The sequence below is a fragment of the Choristoneura fumiferana genome, chromosome 21 (genome assembly GCF_025370935.1).
Source record: "Choristoneura fumiferana chromosome 21, NRCan_CFum_1, whole genome shotgun sequence".
NCBI lineage: Eukaryota > Metazoa > Arthropoda > Insecta > Lepidoptera > Tortricidae > Choristoneura > Choristoneura fumiferana.
The window spans coordinates 4,354,568-4,375,905 of NC_133492.1; the positions used below are offsets into that span (position 1 = coordinate 4,354,568).

Sequence of the window (21,338 nt, forward strand, 5' to 3'; positions counted from 1 at the left end):
TGGACCTATAGTCGTCTACCTGATGGGCTTCTATCACTCCCCCTGGCTTGTGCTGAGGCACCGACTTCAAAGTGATACCTAGATTAAGGTCAAACAAAAAAGGTATTATTTTTTGCTTTTCACTTTTTTCGGCAGTTTAATTTTTTTGTTAAAAAGTTTTTTTAAATGTCAAATTTTCCACCATCTACACTAATCTTTGTTACTACAGATTATACCCATGTTTCATTCAAGAAATATAACATCAGATTTTGACGACGATTTTTCAAATGAAAAATAAATATTGAAAATAAAGTGAATTTTAGTGAAATAAAACCGGCCAAGTGAGAGTCAGGCTCGCGCATCGAGGATTCTGTATAAATATTTTTATTATAATGGTGTAACTAAAAATTTACGGTTTTCGCAATTTTTCCTTTATCTTTGCTATAAGACTTGCTTCGTAAACAAATTCAAAATTCTGAGTTCACGGGAAGTATCCTGCAGGTTTTGATTCCCTTGCGAGTCTAAACTTGCGGAAATTTTCGGCATAAACGGCTGTATCTTTTGATTGCGTTGGCTTAGAAGTTTGCTTTTTTTCACAGCTCCAAGGAACAGTAGACCTGAGTATTTGATATAAATTTCAGCTTGATACGCGTTCCTGAGAGACAGGGTCTTGACAGACGGCAAACGTACAACAAAGTGATCCTATAAGGGTTCCGTTTTTTCCTTTCGAGGTACGAAACCCTAAAAAGTGATTATACATCTAGTTAAAAGACACGAATTACAGATGAGTGTGTTATTGATGCGATCCACTGGGTGTTTATACAAGAATTTTGATAAAATCGATTTGTTTAGACTTTATATAAATTGGATTGACATACGAGTAGACCATACGAACATTTACACAATCATTCTGGGGAACGCTCACTAGAGCGTTTACTAAAATTTCGTCAAGAATTTTATTATTCGCGATGATGTCGGACGAATGCTTGACAAAAAGGTCGAAGCGTCGTTTTGCTCTAATGCTCGCTAGAACGCTCGCTAGAATGCTCGTTACAATTGAATGTTCAAGTTTATCATCATCATCATCATTATCATCAGCCTACAGCAGTCCACTGCTGGACATAGGCCTTTTCCATGGCGCGCCACGACACTGACTTCAGCCCCTCGCATCCATGCGGTGGACTCTCTTAAGAGCGTTTATTCCTGCTGAGCTGGTAAAGTTGCGTTTTTGTTAGTTTTTCTCCATAAAAATCGAATGAAAATTAAAAATGTTTTCTGATAGAACACTTCTTAACATATAAGTTAATGTGTCTACTCCAATAATTATTTGTGATATACTTTTATATTTCTTAAAAACGAATTAATGTTTATGACCGGTTTTTAAAGAAAATAAAAGTCTTTTCTCTTTTAAAGGTATAAGATTATGCATTTGCATTTTGAACAAATATGTACATCTACGAAAGAATTTCAGTCAGTACGATTATGTAGCACGATCACATTGCAGTTTAAAAATAAAATATGCGCGCGTATTTTTTTCTTCAGCTTCTGCAGCAACTGCCTGGTGACATATAGCAACTGTCTGCTTACATATTAAAATTACCCATATTAATGATACACCTAAATCAACACAAGTTACGTAGTTCTATAGAGATGTACTTAAAATTGTGCCAAGTCTCGATCAAGACGATGATGAAAAGTAGTGAAATCTAGATAAGCCGCCAAGCCTTGGTGGTGGGTATCCAAACAAGATAAGAAAACAAGTTTTTTTTTCACGAAAATTTGACGTTTTGTAGGTTTCTATGACTTGTGCCTTTACTAGACTGTAATAACATACTTACTTAGGTTGACTGGTAGAGATCCCTTAAAGGAATAATCCCGCGCTTGTACAAGTATCTCAAAGTTTATCAATCGTGTTTTGTTTCTTTTCTTTTGTACAATAAAGAGTTTACATACATACGTACGTACTTAGGTAGTTACTTAGGTACTTATTGAGCTTAAGGTGGTTCGACTTCCAAGCTAATTTATTTTTCTAATCATGTGCGCTTGAAAGATTATTTGAAACTAAAATCACACGTTTGACGTTTATTTCGTTCTTTATTTGAGGCGTTTTTTATTTACCTAAAGAAAGCTTTTGATTAATAGCTTAATTTCGATGATTCCAACTCGCCGATAATTCGTTGCTAGGTGCCGTTGCCAGTTTTCGTTTGATTTGTCTGATCAAAATCAATTAATTACTATTTTGAAGCTTGTTTCCTTTTTTTATTTTTACTGGCCCTTCAGTCAAAAAACTGAAGCGCAATGAACAAATGCATTGCCAATTTTTTTAATTTCCGAAAGAAATTAAAAAGAAAATGACATTACATGAACGTACTAACAAATAAAGTACGGAAAATTGCATTTACGTATTATAAATTAGTAGGGATAAAAGCAGACAAAGTCTGCATAGCTTCTGGCTTTAGCTTTCCCATAGAATAAAAAAAAAACAACACTTCTCAATTGTCAAATTTCTCAAGACATATTGTTTGTTGTCATATTATCATTGTTTGTATATCCCTTGTATGTACTGATGGAGCCATTTTTCCTTAATTAAATTATCGTAATTTAGGGGCTGTTTCACCATCCATTGATTAGTGTTAACCGACGGTTAAATGTGAAGCCGTCTCTGTCTATTCAAACAAAACAAATAGAGACGGCATCACATTTAACCGTCAGTTAACACTATTCAATGAATGGTGAAACAGCCCCTTAATGTCTTAATCTTTCGTGATTTTCACTCATAGTCATCGTAATTTGTCCTCGAAATTGGTGGGATTATCAGATATTTTTAAAAATTGAACTTGAACTGAATTATAATTCACATTAGAAAATATGAAGCCACGAACTTTGCGAAAAAAATATGTAAACCATCAATACTCTGTTCTAAGAAAAAGACGTAAATGAATTCAGAGGTAAATTAAAAGCATTATAAGGAAATTAAAAATAAACGCAGGAGAGGCTGAGTAGGTACAACATACAACTCCCAAAACCCCCGTGGGCGCTGTGGTAACCGGCTATGGGCAGCAGCGTTTTCCAAGCAACAAAATTACCGAGCGTGGCGAGTATTGGCAACCCCGAGAGTGATCCCTTTAACTGTGGTCTTCATCATCAGTTCCACTTCACCAAATGATGATTTTCAAGAGCAAATGCACGAGTTACTACTAAATAATATCCAATTTACTTAGGTGTTCCTACAACATTTAATTAGTTCCCTCGATTTCCTTAAGATCCAATCATCAGATCCTGATTTGGTGCTATGTGACCTAATTGAAGACATTCCTAGACGAACGCAAAAAAAAATTTCAAATCGGTTCATAAATTACGGAGTTCTGAGGGTAACAAAATTGAAAAAAAAACATCGAATTTTTAAACCATCGGAATCGATTGTGCTTTCAATTCTTAGCAGGAAAAACCATATTTTTTCCAAAATTGAAAAAAAGAAAGGGCAAAAGCCCCTACGGCTTATAACGACAGTTTGCCTTAGGATAAATTTGCCCTTTTAAAGGCCATAGTCGGGTTCCCTTAGTAAGTCCTATATATAGGGTTTTTTTTGTGAGTTCCTCTTATAGTGAAGAATATTAATACTAAGTATGAACAGAACATCCTACTTGTGACAATTTTTGACTTATGATTTTATTTAATGTATTGTTTTACGGGATGTATTCAAACGATTTGCTTCAAAACTAAATATATTCTTCACTTAAAGAGGTACTCACAAAAACAAAACCCGAGCCCATTCGAGGTAAGAGCCGACTTACTATGGAAACCCGACTATGGCCTACGCAATTATTTTTGCCAAATTTTGACCATTTTTAGCATCCCCGTGTCACTAACCGACTGAGCCCCTAAGCATGTGACATACTTAATTTATTGATGATCTCAAGGCACACTGTCGCATATATATATATTTTATTTTATATATTATTTTGGTACAATTACATAATTGTAAGCAACATTGTAGAATAAACAGGGAATAAAACAATTTAGTCGACTTGGCGAGGAACTGCCGTCCACTCAGAAAAGTGCATGATTCAAAAGAAATGCTAATTGTTAACAAACATTACAGGTATATATTTTACAGAGCTCCAAAAAATTTTTTTAAGTATTCTGTGAAGTCATCATAATGATAACTCGTTTTTTCCTAGTTACGTGTATTATATTTTCATATTATGATATTACTTTGGCTACTTATGAAGATGAATTTGATTCAGTATTTGCAAACATTTCCGACGCCACTTTATCTGAAGATGGTAAGCTGAATTTTACACAACTGGCAACGAAATATGGTTATAGCGCTGATCAATACGACTTGACCACTGAAGATGGATACATTCTGACGCTATTCAACCTCCCAGGAAATGGACCTTCGGTGCTTCTGTTCCATGGCGTTGATGATATTTGTGACACGTTCATTATAAGGGGTAACATTTCTATTTCCATTACATTAGCCAATGCTGGATATAACATCTGGCTCGGTAACAGCAGAGGAACTAAATATGGGCGACGCCACGTCACCTTAGATCCTGATGCAAACAAAGAGGAGTTTTGGGATTATAGTTTCCACGAAATCGGATACTACGACCTCGCAGCTACGATTGACTTCATTCGTAATAAAACTGGTGAAGACAGCATTGCTACAATTGGTCATTCTCAAGGAACCACTGCGCATTACGTTCTAGCTTCAACAAGACCAGAATACAACGAGAGGATAAAAGTGACTATATCGTTGGCTCCTATTGCTTTTTTAAGCAATCTAGCCCCACCTGTATCTCTAGTAGCAGATGTGGGTCCTGCAATCTCTCTGCTGTTCAAATCACTCGGTATGGAGGAAATCTTGCAAGATCGTAAGGCGTTGTCTAATATCGTCACGTTAATCTGCAGTAAAGGTCTTATCAGTTATGCTTTATGTGGTTTTGGAGCGCTCTTCCCGTTTTCCGGAGTTGATCCTAGTAATATCGAACCTGAATTTTTGAGAACCATATTCGGCCATTATCCGGCAGCAACTTCGAGGAAATCCTTGGTGCATTTCGATCAAGTATATCTACGCAAAAGATTCAGCCAGTACGATTATGGGACGATAAAGAATTTGGCTAAATACGGGTCGATAGCTCCTCCAGATTACGATTTGAGTGCCATTACAGCAAAAATCGCTTTGATTGCTGGTAAAAATGATCAATTGTCAAAAGTTAAAGACGTAGAACATCTTAGAGATAGATTACCTAACGTTGTACACTATGAAGTTTCAGAGCCCAAGTTGTGGTCTCATTTGGATTTCGTCTGGGCTAAGACTCTACCAATACATGTATACCCAACTATATTTAAAATCCTAGAGAAATATGTCTGAGTAATATAACCGAATGAACGACTCATTGAAGTACGAGTACATAATAATCCTACTGAGTATATTTAAGTTAGATCATAGACTAAGTATAGTAAGTTGTTGGTTAGATCTAGAAAAGATTACTACTTTTTGTTCGTTTTAATAAATGACTATCTTGATTCTTTTGCTCATTCTTGTCTTGCTCTCTTATTAGTCGTAACTTTATTGTGGTACTAGTTTTTGCCCGCGACTTCTTTTGCGTAGATTTCGATATTTACACAAATACTTAATGAGATTTTCTCGGGACAGCTCACTTTCTCAAAAAACTTTTTCTGGGAAGGTACACTGTCTTTAAAACTGCACTTCCCAATAAGTACCTAGATTTTCTCAAAAAGTGCATTTTCACAGAAAGTGTCTTTTTGCAAAAACTGCAATTTTATCGGATAGAGCACATTTTCAGAAGATATATTTTCAATGGTGGACTTTTTCAAATTATGAACAATCTTTACTAGGTTCCTAAAAAAAAAAAATCAACAAAAATGACATAAAAAACCTATTAATAAATCTCTAAATTTAATGAAACCGGGCAACCGCATGTCAAGCCATGCTCAGAGTTCCGTAGTTGCTTAATCGTAGTAGTAATAGGTTCAGAAGTTAGAAGAATGTTTGAACTTTCCGAGCGATTATTTACGTCACTGTTGATTTTGTCTAAAAATGGTATTTATTGAAGACCACTATCATTTTTCTAAGACCTTTTTAGCGACACACAACAGCCAACAACAAAAAATAATTATTTGTAGTTTTTACCATTTTGTTGGCGTGAATAATACAGATGCTCTTTCCAAATGTATCCGCTTTGAAAAAGTGCACTTTTTCAAATAGTACACCTTTCGAAAAAGTGCCCCAATTGGGAAAGTGTACCTTTGTAAAGTGTACATTTAGCGGAAAGTGCACTTGGAAAGAGTACGTTTTGGAAAAAGAGATTTTCGAGCCTGACCCATTTTAAACCGGCTTCAAAAAAGGAGGTTGTTATAAATTCGGTTGTCTTTTTAGAGTTCTGTAGCCAAAATGACAAAAACGGAACCCTTATAGTTTCGCCATGTCTGTCTGTTCGTCCGCGGCTTTGCTCAGGGACTATCAATTCTAGAAAGATATAATTTTACACGAATATATATGTAAGCTATGCCAACAAAATAAAACAATAAAAAATTAAAAAAAAAAATTTAGTGTACCTCCAATAGACGTAAAGTGGTGGTGATTTTTTTTTCTCATTCAACCCTGTAGTGTGGGATAACGTTGGATAGGTTTTGTAAAACCATTAGGGGGTTGCTAAGACGATTTTTCGATTGTGTGCCCAAATGCCAAGTTTCATAAAGAACCATCGATTTATTAAATCTTTTTGTATTTTTTATTTCAATTCCAAATTTTTACTTTTACGGTCATCCCGTAAACAATAAATTATCTCAATTCTATATTAAGCTTACTAAATTTTGTACATATGCACTTATATGAAAAAGTGAGACCAATCATCTGTGTCCACTTTTTCTCGATGCACACGTTCCGGAATGTTCTAAAGTAAAATAATAAATTTTAACAAAAACATTGGTTTATCTTATCGTTTCAATACGTCGCGTGTCACTGCCAACCTTTACCGCTACTGATAGTAGTCTATTTAAGTTAGCAACTTAATTTATACAACTTTACCTTCCTACGTATTCACCCAATGACTGGAGTTCCCTGAGTTATGGCTCAGACAACTCACGTTTTTACTATCAAACTGTGGATAACTATACGACACCTGCAAGGAATATATCAAGCCTTAACTCACTTTTTGACAATTTTGAGTTACAATCATGATTTTGCAAGAAATAAAATTTTCTTTTTTCAGCTCTTATTATTTTATTATCTACAATGCTTGATTTAATTCCAAAGACTGTTTATTCAATTATTAAAGCTGGAACATTTTTTTTAATTTTAACGTAAGTAAATAAAAGTCGCTTATTAAATCGAGCATTAATCGATTTCTAAAATGTCAAATATTCCACCATCTCTACGCTAGTCTATGTTACTACAGATTATACACAAGTTTCATTCAAGAAATATAACATCAGATTTTGACGACGATTTTCCAAATGAAAATTAAATATTGAAAATAAAGTGAATTTTAGTAAAAAAAACTGCCAAGTGTGAGTCGGACTCGCGCATCGAGGATTCTGTACAAATATTTTTATTATAATGGTGTAACTAAAAATTTACGGTTTTCGCAATTTTTCCTTTATCTTTGCTATAAGACGTTGCTTCGTAAACAAATTCAAAATTCTGAGTTCACGGGAAGTATCCTGCAGGTTTTGATTCCCTTGCGAGTCTAAACTTGCGGAAATTTTCGGCATAAACGGCTGTATCTTTTGATTGCGTTGGCTTAGAAGTTTGCTTTTTTTCACAGCTCCAAGGAACAGTAGACCTGAGTATTTGATATAAATTTCAGCTTGATACGCGTTCCTGAGAGACAGGGTCTTGACAGACGGCAAACGTACAACAAAGTGATCCTATAAGGGTTCCGTTTTTTCCTTTCGAGGTACGAAACCCTAAAAAGTGATTATACATCTAGTTAAAAGACACGAATTACAGATGAGTGTGTTATTGATGCGATCCACTGGGTGTTTATACAAGAATTTTGATAAAATCGTTTTGTTTAGACTTTATATAAATTGGATTGACATACGAGTAGACCATACGAACATTTACACAATCATTCTGGGGAACGCTCACTAGAGCGTTTACTAAAATTTCGTCAAGAATTTTAATATTCGCGATGATGTCGGACGAATGCTTGACAAAAAGGTCGAAGCGTCGTTTTGCTCTAATGCTCGCTAGAATGCTCGTTACAAGTGAATGTTCAAGTTTATCATCATCATTATCATTATCATCAGCCTACAGCAGTCCACTGCTGGACATAGGCCTCTTCCATGGCGCGCCACAACACTGACTTCAGCCCCTCGCATCCATGCGGCGGACTCTCTTAAGAGCGTTTATTCCTGCTGAGCTGGCAAAGTTGCGTTTTTGTTAGCTTTTCTCCATAAAAATCGAATGAAAATTAAAAATGTTTTCTGATAGAACACTTTTTTAACATATAAGTTAATGTGTCTACTCCAATAATTATTCGTGATAATTATATTCCTTAAAAACGAATTAATGTTTATGACCGGTTTTTTAAGAAAATAAAAGTCTATAACGAAAATATTAAATATTTATATATATATATATATATATGTATATAATTTCTCTTTTAAAGGTATAAGATTATGCATTTGCATTTTAAACACATCTACGAAAGAATTTAAGTCAGAACGATTATGTAGCACGATCACATTGCAGTTTAAAAATAAAATATGCGCGCGTATTTTTTTCTTCAGCTTCTGCAGCAACTGCCTGGTGACATAGCAATTGTCTGCTTACATATTAAAATTACCCATATTAATGATACACTTAAATCAACACAAGTTACGTAGTTCAATAGAGATGTACTTAAAATTGTGCCAAGTCTTGATCAAGACGATGATGAAAAGTAGTGAAATCTAGATAAGCCGCCAAGCCTAGGTGGTGGGTATCCTAACAAGATAAGAAAACAAGTTTTTTTTCACGAAAATCTGACGTTTTGTAGGTTTCTATGACTTGTGCCTTTACTAGACTGTAATAACATACTTACTTAGGTTGACTGGTAGAGATCCCTTAAAGGAATAATCCCGCGCTTATACAAGTATCTCAAAGTTTATCAATCGTGTTTTGTTTCTTTTCTTTTGTGCAATAAAGAGTTTACATACATACGTACGTACTTAGGTAGTTACTTAGGTACTTATTGAGCTTAAGGTGGTTCGACTTCCAAGCTAATTTATTTTTCTAATCATGTGCGCTTGAAAGATTATTTGAAACTAAAATCACACGTTTGACGTTTATATCGTTCTTTATATGAGGCATTTTTTATTTACCTAAAGAAAACTTTTGATTAATAGCTTAATTTCGATGATTCCAACTCGCCGATAATTCGTTGCTAGGTGCCGTTGCCAGTTTTCGTTTGATTTGTCTGATCAAAATCAATTAATTACTATTTTGAAGCTTGTTTCCTTTTTTTATTTTTACTGGCCCTTCAGTCAAAAAACTGAAGCGCAATGAACAAATGCATTGCCAATTTTTTTAATTTCCGAAAGAAATTAAAAAGAAAATGTCATTACATGAACGTACTAACAAATAAAGTACGGAAAATTGCATTTACGTATTATAAATTAGTAGGGATAAAAGCAAACAAAGTCTGCATAGCTCCTGGCTTTAGCTTTTCCCATAGAATAAAAAAAAACAACACTTCTCAATTGTCAAATTTCTCAAGTCATATTGTTTGTTATCATATCATTGTTTGTATATCCCTTGTATGTACTGATGGAGCCATTTTTCCTTAATTAAATTATCGTAATTTAGGGGCTGTTTCACCATCCATTGATTAGTGTTAACCGACGGTTAAATGTGAACAAATAGAGACGGCATCACATTTAACCGTCAGTTAACACTATTCAATGGATGGTGAAACAGCACCTTAATGTCTTACAGCCTTATTCATAAAAAGTTAGAGCCTCCTTGAAGGCTCCTTGAAGGCCCGATGCTAAAAAACATGATTCATAAACGTCTGTTAGCGCTAATCAGTCGATCAAGGCTCTGCTAAAGTTAGAGGACCGTAGACCCTCCTTTATCTCTCTGCTAACTCACAAAATGGCCGCCACAAGTTTAAACAGCTGACTTTGACTAGAGCAAAAAACCATAGGTACCGAAGATATTTATAGTGAAGGCAGGGCTACGCAGATTAAAAAAAAAAACAGGAAAATTTATTTTCAGGAATTTGTATTTAAAAACCTCTAAATTAGCAACAATAAATTAACAATAAATATGAAAAAAAAATAAGGATGATTAACATAATTATGGCTTTTTGCACAACATAAACATGCGGATCGGAAATGGCGGGAAAACAAACATCTCGCTTTTTATTTTTTTTCCTGGTAATTTGCTGTCACTGCTGTCAATTTTTTTTTTAAATTATCGATTAGGCCATTTTTTGTCTTTGATTTGTCAAGGTGGCCAACATAACGCGTCTAATCCGTCTATCAGCAGCTCAACAACTAGCAGACTGCTAGCAAGCGTTTATGAATCATACTTCTTGACAACCGTCTAACAAGCTTAATCAGTCTGCTAAGTAACAGACCGATCAAACCTCAATTAAGGATTTTTTATGAATAAGGCTGTTAATCTTTCGTGATTTTCACTCATAGTCATCGTAATTTGTCCTCGAAATTGGCGGGATTATCAGATATTTTTAAAAATTGAACTTGAACTGAATTATAATTCACATTGGAAACTATGAAGCCACGAACTTTGCGAAAAAAATATGTAAACCATCAATACTCTGTTCTAAGAAAAAGACGCAAATGAATTCAGAAGTAAATTAAAAGCATTATAAGGAAACTAAAAATAAATACAGGAGAGGCTGAGTAGGTACAATATACAACTCCCAAAACCCCCGTGGGCGCTGTGGATACCGGCTAAGGGATAATATCCAAAGATGGGCAGCAGCGTTTTCCAAGCAACCCCACATCCTATACTGCACTCGCCAACCCAATTACCGAGCGTGGCGAGTATTGGCAACCCCGAGAGTGATCCCTTTAACTGTGGTCTTCATCATCAGTTCCACTTCACCAAATGATGATTTTCAAGAGCAAATGCACGAGTTACTACTAAATAATATCCAATTTACTTAGGTGTTCCTACAACATTTAATTAGTTCCCTCGATTTCCTTAAGATCCAATCATCAGATCCTGATTTGGTGCTATGTGACCTAATTGAAGACATTCCTAGACGAACGCAAAAAAAAATTTCAAATCGGTTCATAAATTACGGAGTTCTGAGGGTAACAAAATTGAAAAAAAAACATCGAATTTTTAAACCATCGGAATCGATTGTGCTTTCAATTCTTAGCAGGAAAAAACATATTTTTTCCAAAATTGAAAAAAAGAAAGGGCAAAAGCCCCTACGGCTTAAAACGACAGTTTGCCTTAGGATAAATTTGCCCTTTTAAAGGCCATAGTCGGGTTCCCTTAGTAAGTCCTATATATAGGGGTTTTTTTGTGAGTTCCTCTTATAGTGAAGAATATTAATACTAAGTATGAACAGAACATCCTACTTGTGACAATTTTTGACTTATGATTTTATTTAATGTATTGTTTTACGGGATGTATTCAAACGATTTGCTTCAAAACTAAATATATTCTTCACTTAAAGAGGTACTCACAAAAACAAAAACCCGAGCCCATTCGAGGTAAGAGCCGACTTACTATGGAAACCCGACTATGGCCTATGCAATTATTTTTGGCAAATTTTGACCATTTTTAGCATCCCCGTGTCACTAACCGACTGAGCCCCTAAGCATGTGACGTACTTAATTTATTGATGATCTCAAGGCACACTGTCGCATATATATATATATTTTATTTTATATATTATTTTGGTACAATTACATAATTGTAAACAACATTGTAGAATAAACAGGGAATAAAACAATTTAGTCGACTTGGCGAGGAACTGCCGTGCACTCAGAAAAGTGCATGATTCAAAAGAAATGCTAATTGTTAACAAACATTACAGGTATATATTTTACAGAGCTCCAAAATATTTTTTTAAGTATTCTATGAAGTCATCATAATGATAACTCGTTTTTTCCTAGTTACGTGTATTATATTTTCATATTATGATATTACTTTGGCTACTTATGAAGATGAATTTGATTCAGTATTTGCAAACATTTCCGACGCCACTTTATCTGAAGATGGTAAGCTGAATTTTACACAACTGGCAACGAAATATGGTTATAGCGCTGATCAATACGACTTGACCACTGAAGATGGATACATTCTGACGCTATTCAACCTCCCAGGAAATGGACCTTCGGTGCTTCTGTTCCATGGCGTTGATGATATTTGTGACACGTTCATTATAAGGGGTAACATTTCTATTTCCATTACATTAGCCAATGCTGGATATAACATCTGGCTCGGTAACAGCAGAGGAACTAAATATGGGCGACGCCACGTCACCTTAGATCCTGATGCAAACAAAGAGGAGTTTTGGGATTATAGTTTCCACGAAATCGGATCCTACGACCTCGCAGCTACGATTGACTTCATTCGTAATAAAACTGGTGAAGACAGCATTGCTACAATTGGTCATTCTCAAGGAACCACTGCGCATTACGTTCTAGCTTCAACAAGACCAGAATACAACGAGAGGATAAAAGTGACTATATCGTTGGCTCCTATTGCTTTTTTAAGCAATCTAGCCCCACCTGTATCTCTAGTAGCAGATGTGGGTCCTGCAATCTCTCTGCTGTTCAAATCACTCGGTATGGAGGAAATCTTGCAAGATCGTAAGGCGTTGTCTAATATCGTCACGTTAATCTGCAGTAAAGGTCTTATCAGTTATGCTTTATGTGGTTTTGGAGCGCTCTTCCCGTTTTCCGGAGTTGATCCTAGTAATATCGAACCTGAATTTTTGAGAACCATATTCGGCCATTATCCGGCAGCAACTTCGAGGAAATCCTTGGTGCATTTCGATCAAGTATATCTACGCAAAAGATTCAGCCAGTACGATTATGGGACGATTAAGAATTTGGCTAAATACGGGTCGATAGCTCCTCCAGATTACGATTTGAGTGCCATTACAGCAAAAATCGCTTTGATTGCTGGTAAAAATGATCAATTGTCAAAAGTTAAAGACGTAGAACATCTTAGAGATAGATTACCTAACGTTGTACACTATGAAGTTTCAGAGCCCAAGTTGTGGTCTCATTTGGATTTCGTCTGGGCTAAGACTCTACCAATACATGTATACCCAACTATATTTAAAATCCTAGAGAAATATGTCTGAGTAATATAACCGAATGAACGACTCATTGAAGTACGAGTACATAATAATCCTACTGAGTATATTTTAGTTAGATCATAGACTAAGTATAGTAAGTTGTTGGTTAGATCTAGAAAAGATTACTACTTTTTGTTCGTTTTAATAAATGACTATCTTGATTCTTTTGCTCATTCTTGTCCTGCTCTCTTATTAGTCGTAACTTTATTGTGGTACTAGTTTTTGCCCGCGACTTCTTTTGCGTAGATTTAGATATTTACACAAATACTTAATGAGATTTTCTCGGGACAGCTCACTTTCTCAAAAAACTTTTTCTGGGAAGGTACACTGTCTTTAAAACTGCACTTCCCAATAAGTACCTTGATTTTCTCAAAAAGTGCGTTTTCACAGAAAGTGTATTTTTGCAAAAACTGCAATTTTATCGGATAGAGCACATTTTCAGAAGATATATTTTTAATGATGGACTTTTTCAAATTATGAACAATCTTTACTAGGTTCCTAAAAAAAAAAAAACATCAACAAAAATGACATAAAAAACCTATTAATAAATCTCTAAATTTAATGAAACCGGGCAACCGCATGTCAAGCCATGCTCAGAGTTCCGTAGTTGCTTAATCGTAGTAGTAATAGGTTCAGAAGTTAGAAGAATGTTTGAACTTTCCGAGCGATTATTTACGTCACTGTTGATTTTGTCTAAAAATGGTATTTATTGAAGACCACTATCATTTTTCTAAGACCTTTTTAGCGACACACAACTGCCAACAACAAAAAATAATTATTTGTAGTTTTTACCATTTTGTTGGCGTGAATAATACAGATGCTCTTTCCAAATGTATCCGCTTTGAAAAAGTGCACTTTTTCAAATAGTACACCTTTCGAAAAAGTGCCCCAATGGGGAAAGTGTACCTTTGTAAAGTGTACATTTAGCGGAAAGTGCACTTGGAAAGAGTACGTTTTTCTCGATGCACACGTTCCGGAATGTTCTAAAGTAAAATAATAAATTTTAACAAAAACATTGGTTTATCTTATCGTTTCAATACGTCGCGTGTCACTGCCAACCTTTACCGCTACTGATAGTAGTCTATTTAAGTTAGCAACTTAATTTATACAACTTTACCTTCCTACGTATTCACCCAATGACAGGAGTTCCCTGAGTTATGGCTCAGACAACTCACGTTTTTACTATCAAACTTTGGATAACTATACGACACCTGCAAGGAATATATCAAGCCTTAACTCACTTTTTGTCAATTTTGAGTTACAATCATAATTTGGCAAGAAATAATATTTTCTTTTTTTCGCTCTTATTATTTTATTATCTACAATGCTTGATTTAATTCCAAAGACTGTTTATTCAATTATTAAAGCTGGAACATTTTTTTTAATTTTAACGTAAGTAAATAAGTCGCTTATTAAATCGAGCATTAATCGATTTCTAAAATGTCAAATATTCCACCATCTCTACGCTTGTCTATGTTACTACAGATTATACACAAGTTTCATTCAAGAAATATAACATCAGATTTTGACGACGATTTTCCAAATGAAAATTAAATATTGAAAATAAAGTGAATTTTAGTAAAAAAAACTGCCAAGTGTGAGTTGGACTCGCGCATCGAGGATTCTGTACAAATATTTTTATTATAATGGTGTAACTAAAAATTTACGGTTTTCGCAATTTTTCCTTTATCTTTGCTATAAGACGTTGCTTCGTAAACAAATTCAAAATTCTGAGTTCACGGGAAGTATCCTGCAGGTTTTGATTCCCTTGCGAGTCTAAACTTGCGGAAGTTTTCGGCATAAACGGCTGTATCTTTTGATTGCGTTGGCTTAGAAGTTTGCTTTTTTTCACAGCTCCAAGGAACAGTAGACCTGAGTATTTGATATAAATTTCAGCTTGATACGCGTTCCTGAGAGACAGGGTCTTGACAGACGGCAAACGTACAACAAAGTGATCCTATAAGGGTTCCGTTTTTTCCTTTCGAGGTACAAAACCCTAAAAAGTGATTATACGTCTAGTTAAAAGACACGAATTACAGATGAGTGTGTTATTGATGTGATCAACTGGGTATTTATACAAGAATTTTGATAAAATCGGTTTGTTTAGACTTTATATTAATTGGATTGACATACGAGTAGACCATACGAACATTTACACAATCATTCTGGGGAACGCTCACTAGAGCGTTTACTAAAATTTCGTCAAGAATTTTAATATTCGCGATGATGTCGGACGAATGCTTGACAAAAAGGTCGAAGCGTCGTTTTGCTCTAATGCTCGCTAGAATGCTCGTTACAAGTGAATGTTCAAGTTTATCATCATCATCATCATTATCATCAGCCTACAGCAGTCCACTGCTGGACATAGGCCTCTTCCATGGCGCGCCACAACACTGACTTCAGCCCCTCGCATCCATGCGGCGGACTCTCTTAAGAGCGTTTATTCCTGCTGAGCTGGCAAAGTTGCGTTTTTGTTAGCTTTTCTCCATAAAAATCGAATGAAAATTAAAAATGTTTTCTGATAGAACACTTCTTAACATATAAGTTAATGTGTCTACTCCAATAATTATTCGTGATAATTATATTCCTTAAAAACGAATTAATGTTTATGACCGGTTTTTTAAGAAAATAAAAGTCTATAACGAAAATATTAAATATTTTTATATATATATATATATGTATATAATTTCTCTTTTAAAGGTATAAGATTATGCATTTGCATTTTAAACACATCTACGAAAGAATTTAAGTCAGAACGATTATGTAGCACGATCACATTGCAGTTTAAAAATAAAATATGCGCGCGTATTTTTTTCTTCAGCTTCTGCAGCAACTGCCTGGTGACATATAGCAATTGTCTGCTTACATATTAAAATTACCCATATTAATGATACACTTAAATCAACACAAGTTACGTAGTTCAATAGAGATGTACTTAAAATTGTGCCAAGTCTCGATCAAGACGATGATGAAAAGTAGTGAAATCTAGATAAGCCGCCAAGCCTAGGTGGTGGGTATCCAAACAAGATATGAAAACAAGTTTTTTTTCACGAAAATCTGACGTTTTGTAGGTTTCTATGACTTGTGCCTTTACTAGACTGTAATAACATACTTACTTAGGTTGACTGGTAGAGATCCCTTAAAGGAATAATCCCGCGCTAATACAAGTATCTCAAAGTTTATCAATCGTGTTTTGTTTCTTTTCTTTTGTGCAATAAAGAGTTTACATACATACGTACGTACTTAGGTAGTTACTTAGGTACTTATTGAGCTTAAGGTGGTTCGACTTCCAAGCTAATTTATTTTTCTAATCATGTGCGCTTGAAAGATTATTTGAAACTAAAATCACACGTTTGACGTTTATATCGTTCTTTATATGAGGCATTTTTTATTTACCTAAAGAAAACTTTTGATTAATAGCTTAATTTCGATGATTCCAACTCGCCGATAATTCGTTGCTAGGTGCCGTTGCCAGTTTTCGTTTGATTTGTCTGATCAAAATCAGTTCATTACTATTTTGAAGCTTGTTTCCTTTTTTTATTTTTACTGGCCCTTCAGTCAAAAAACTGAAGCGCAATGAACAAATGCATTGCCATTTTTTTTAATTTCCGAGAGAAATTAAAAAGAAAATGACATTACATAAACGTACTAACAAATAAAGTACGGAAAATTGCATTTACGTATTATAAATTAGTAGGGATAAAAGCAGACAAAGTCTGCATAGCTCCTGGCTTTAGCTTTTCCCATAGAATAAAAAAAAACAACACTTCTCAATTGTCAAATTTCTCAAGTCATATTGTTTGTTATCATATCATTGTTTGTATATCCCTTGTATGTACTGATGGAGCCATTTTTCCTTAATTAAATTATCGTAATTTAGGGGCTGTTTCACCATCCATTGATTAGTGTTAACCGACGGTTAAATGTGAACAAATAGAGACGGCATCACATTTAACCGTCAGTTAACACTATTCAATGGATGGTGAAACAGCCCCTTAATGTCTTAATCTTTCGTGATTTTCACTCATAGTCATCGTAATTTGTCCTCGAAATTGGCGGGATTATCAGATATTTTTAAAAATTGAACTTTAACTAAATTATAATTCACATTGGAAACTATGAAGCCACGAACTTTGCGAAAAAAATATATAAACCATCAATACTCTGTTCTAAGAAAAAGACGCAAATGAATTCAGAGGTAAATTAAAAGCATTATAAGGAAATTAAAAATAAATACAGGAGAGGCTGAGTGGGTACAATATACAACTCCCAAAACCCCCGTGGGCGCTGTGGATACCGGCTAAGGGATAATATCCAAAGATGGGCAGCAGCGTTTTCCAAGCAACCCCACATCCTATACTGCACTCGCCAACCCAATTACCGAGCGTGGCGAGTATTGGCAACCCCGAGAGTGATCCCTTTAACTGTGGTTTTCATCATCAGTTCCACTTCACCAAATGATGATTTTCAAGAGCAAATGCACGAGTTACTACTAAATAATATCCAATTTACTTAGGTGTTCCTACAACATTTGAAGAGTTCCCTCGATTTCCTTAAGATCCAATCATCAGATCCTGATTTGGTGCTATGTGACCTAATTGAAGACATTCCTAGACGAACGCAAAAAAAATACGTATAAATTACGGAGTTCTGGGGGTAACAAAATTGAAAAAAAAAAACATCGAATTTTTAAACCATCGGAATCGATTGTGCTTTCAATTCTAAGCAGGAAAAACCATATTTTTTCCAAAATTTGAAAAAAAGAAAGGGCAAACGACAGTTTGCCTTAGGACAAATTTGCCATTTTAAAGGTCATAGTCGGGTTCCCTTAGTAAGTCCTATACATAGGGGTTTTTTTTGTGAGTTCCTCTTATAGTGAAGAATATTAATACTAAGTATGAACAGAACATCCTACTTGTGACAATTCTTGACTTATGATTTTATTTAAAGTATTGTTTTTCGGGATGTATTCAAACGATTTGCTTCAAAACGAAATATATTCTTTACTTAAAGAGGTACTCACAAAAAAAAACCGAGCCCATTGTAGGTAAGAGCCGACTTACTATGGAAACCCAACTATGGCCTATGCAATTATTTATGGCAAATTTTGACCATTTTTAGCATCCCCGTGTCACTAACCGACTGAGCCCCTAAGCATTTGACGTACTTAATTTATTGATGATCTCAAGGCACACTGTCGCATATATATGTGGGATCGTGCGAAGGAAAACAAACTTTTCGAAATAAAATAAGAAAAAGTTTATTACAAAAAATTAAAAGGAATACGTTAAATAGCAAAGAACAGAAAACACAACTAGCACGTAGGCTCACCCGATCGTAACTCACACTCTTTTACTCATTCGCTCGTCTCATTCACTCCACATTAGTCTTCAGTCATTCGGTTGCTCGTTTACATCAAATCATTCTAACATTAATCCACCCTCATTCCCACATATATATATATTATTTTGGTATAATTACATAACTGTAAACAACATTGTAGAATAAACAGGGAATAAAACAATTTAGTCGACTTGGCGAAGAACTGCCTTGCACTCAGAAAAGTGCATGATTCAAAAGAAATGCTAATTGTTAACAAACATTACAGGTATATATTTTACAGAGCTCCAAAAAAATTTTTTAAGTATTCTGTGAAGTCATCATAATGATAACTCGTTTTTTCCTAGTTACGTGTATTATATTTTCATATTATGATATTACTTTGGCTACTTATGAAGATGAATTTGATTCAGTATTTGCAAACATTTCCGACGCCACTTTATCTGAAGATGGTAAGCTGAATTTTACACAACTGGCAACGAAATATGGTTATAGCGCTGATCAATGCGACTTGACCACTGAAGATGGATACATTCTGACGCTATTCAACCTCCCAGGAAATGGACCTTCGGTGCTTCTGTTCCATGGTCTTGGTGATACTTCTGACACGTTTATTATAAGAGGTAACACCTCTCTTGCTATTACATTAGCTAATGCAGGCTATAATGTTTGGGTTGGAAACAGCAGAGGAAATAAATATGGACGACGCCACGTCAACTTAAATCCTGATACAGATAAAGAAGAGTTTTGGAACTTCAGTTTCCACGAGATCGGATACTACGACCTCGCTGCTACGATAGACTTCATTTGTAATAAAACTGGTGAAGACAGCATTGCTACAATTGGTCATTCTCAAGGAACCACTGCGCATTACGTTCTAGCTTCAACAAGACCAGAATACATTGAGAGGATAAAAGTGACTATATCGTTGGCTCCTATTGCTTTTTTAAGCAATCTAGCCCCACCTGTATCTCTAGTAGCAGATGTGGGTCCTGCAATCTCTCTGCTGTTCAAATCACTCGGTATGGAGGAAATCTTGCAAGATCGTAAGGCGTTGTCTAATATCGTCACGTTAATCTGCAGTAAAGGTCTTATCAGTTATGCTTTATGTGGTTTCGGAGTGCTCTTCCCGTTTTTTGGAGTTGATCCTAGTAATATCGAACCTGAATTTTTGAGAACCATATTCGGTCATTATCCGGCAGCAACTTCGAGGAAATCCTTGGTGCATTTCGATCAAGTATATCTACGCAAAAGATTCAGCCAGTACGATTATGGGACGATAAAGAATTTGGCTAAATACGGGTCGATAGCTCCTCCAGATTACGATTTGAGTGCCATTACAGCAAAAATCGCTTTGGTTGCTGGTAAAAATGATCAATTGTCAAAAGTTAAAGACGTAGAGCATCTTAAAGATAGATTAAATAACGTTGTACACTATGAAGTTTTAAAGCCCAAGTTGTGGTCTCATTTTGATTTCGTCTGGGCTAAAACTGCACCAGTATATCTGTACCCAACCATATTTAATATTCTAAAGAAACATGTCTGAGTAAGATAAGCGAATGAACGACTCATTGCAGTACGAGTACATAATAATCCTACTGAGTATATTTTAGTTAGATCATAGACTAAGTATAGTAAGTTCTTGGTTAGATCTAGAAAAGATTACCACTTTTTGTTCGTTTTAATTATTAGTCGTAACTTTATTGTGGTACTAGTTTTTGCCCGCGACTTCTTTTGCGTAGATTTCGATATTAACACAAATACTTAATGAGATTTTCTCGGGACAGCTCACTTTCTCAAAAAACTTTTTCTGGGAAGGTACACTGTCTTTAAAACTGCACTTCCCAATAAGTACCTAGATTTTCTCAAAAAGTGCGTTTTCACAGAAAGTGTATTTTTGCAAAAACTGCAATTTTATCGGATAGAGCACATTTTCAGAAGATATATTTTCAATGGTGGACTTTTCCAAATTATGAACAATCTTTACTAGGTTCCTAAAAAAAGAAAAAAACATCAACAAAAATGACATAAAAAACCTATTAATAAATCTCTAAATTTAATGAAACCGGGCAACCGCATGTCAAGCCATGCTCAGAGTTCCGTAGTTGCTTAATCGTAGTAGTAATAGGTTCAGAAGTTAGAAGAATGTTTGAACTTTCCGAGCGATTATTTACGTCACTGTTGATTTTGTCTAAAAATGGTATTTATTGAAGACCACTATCATTTTTCTAAGACCTTTTTAGCGACACACAACAGCCAACAACAAAAAATAATTATTTGTAGTTTTTACCATTTTGTTGGCGTGAATAATACAGATGCTCTTTCCAAATGTATCCGCTTTGAAAAAGTGCACTTTTTCAAATAGTACACCTTTCGAAAAAGTGCCCCAATTGGGAAAGTGTACCTTTGTAAAGTGTACATTTAGCGGAAAGTGCACTTGGAAAGAGTACGTTTTGGAAAAAGAGATTTTCGAGCCTGACCCATTTTAAACCGGCTTCAAAAAAGGAGGTTGTTATAAATTCGGTTGTCTTTTTAGAGTTCTGTAGCCAAAATGACAAAAACGGAACCCTTATAGTTTCGCCATGTCTGTCTGTCCGTCCGCGGCTTTGCTCAGGGACTATCAATTCTAGAAAGATGTAATTTTACACGAATATATCGTCCCATCCGACGAAAAAGGTTGTATGATAATAAATGACTAAATTGATTTTA

At 35.1% G+C, this 21,338-nt stretch overlaps 3 protein-coding genes across 3 annotated transcripts; all 3 read left to right on the forward strand.

The window, feature by feature from the left end:
• Positions 1–4,134: 4,134 nt before the first annotated feature.
• Positions 4,135–5,526, forward strand: LOC141439650 (lipase 1-like). The gene has a single exon (XM_074103972.1). It carries the CDS (start codon positions 4,139–4,141, stop codon positions 5,357–5,359), a length of 1,221 nt encoding a protein of 406 aa, XP_073960073.1. The 5' UTR covers positions 4,135–4,138; the 3' UTR covers positions 5,360–5,526.
• A 5,411-nt stretch (positions 5,527–10,937) lies between these two features.
• On the forward strand, positions 10,938–13,295 carry LOC141439959 (gastric triacylglycerol lipase-like). Its single transcript, XM_074104423.1, has 2 exons — positions 10,938–11,028; positions 12,097–13,295. Exons 1-2 carry the CDS (start codon positions 10,938–10,940, stop codon positions 13,293–13,295), a joined length of 1,290 nt encoding a protein of 429 aa, XP_073960524.1.
• A 5,655-nt stretch (positions 13,296–18,950) lies between these two features.
• Positions 18,951–21,338, forward strand: LOC141439622 (lipase 1-like). The gene has a single exon (XM_074103910.1). It carries the CDS (start codon positions 18,955–18,957, stop codon positions 20,173–20,175), a length of 1,221 nt encoding a protein of 406 aa, XP_073960011.1. The 5' UTR covers positions 18,951–18,954; the 3' UTR covers positions 20,176–21,338.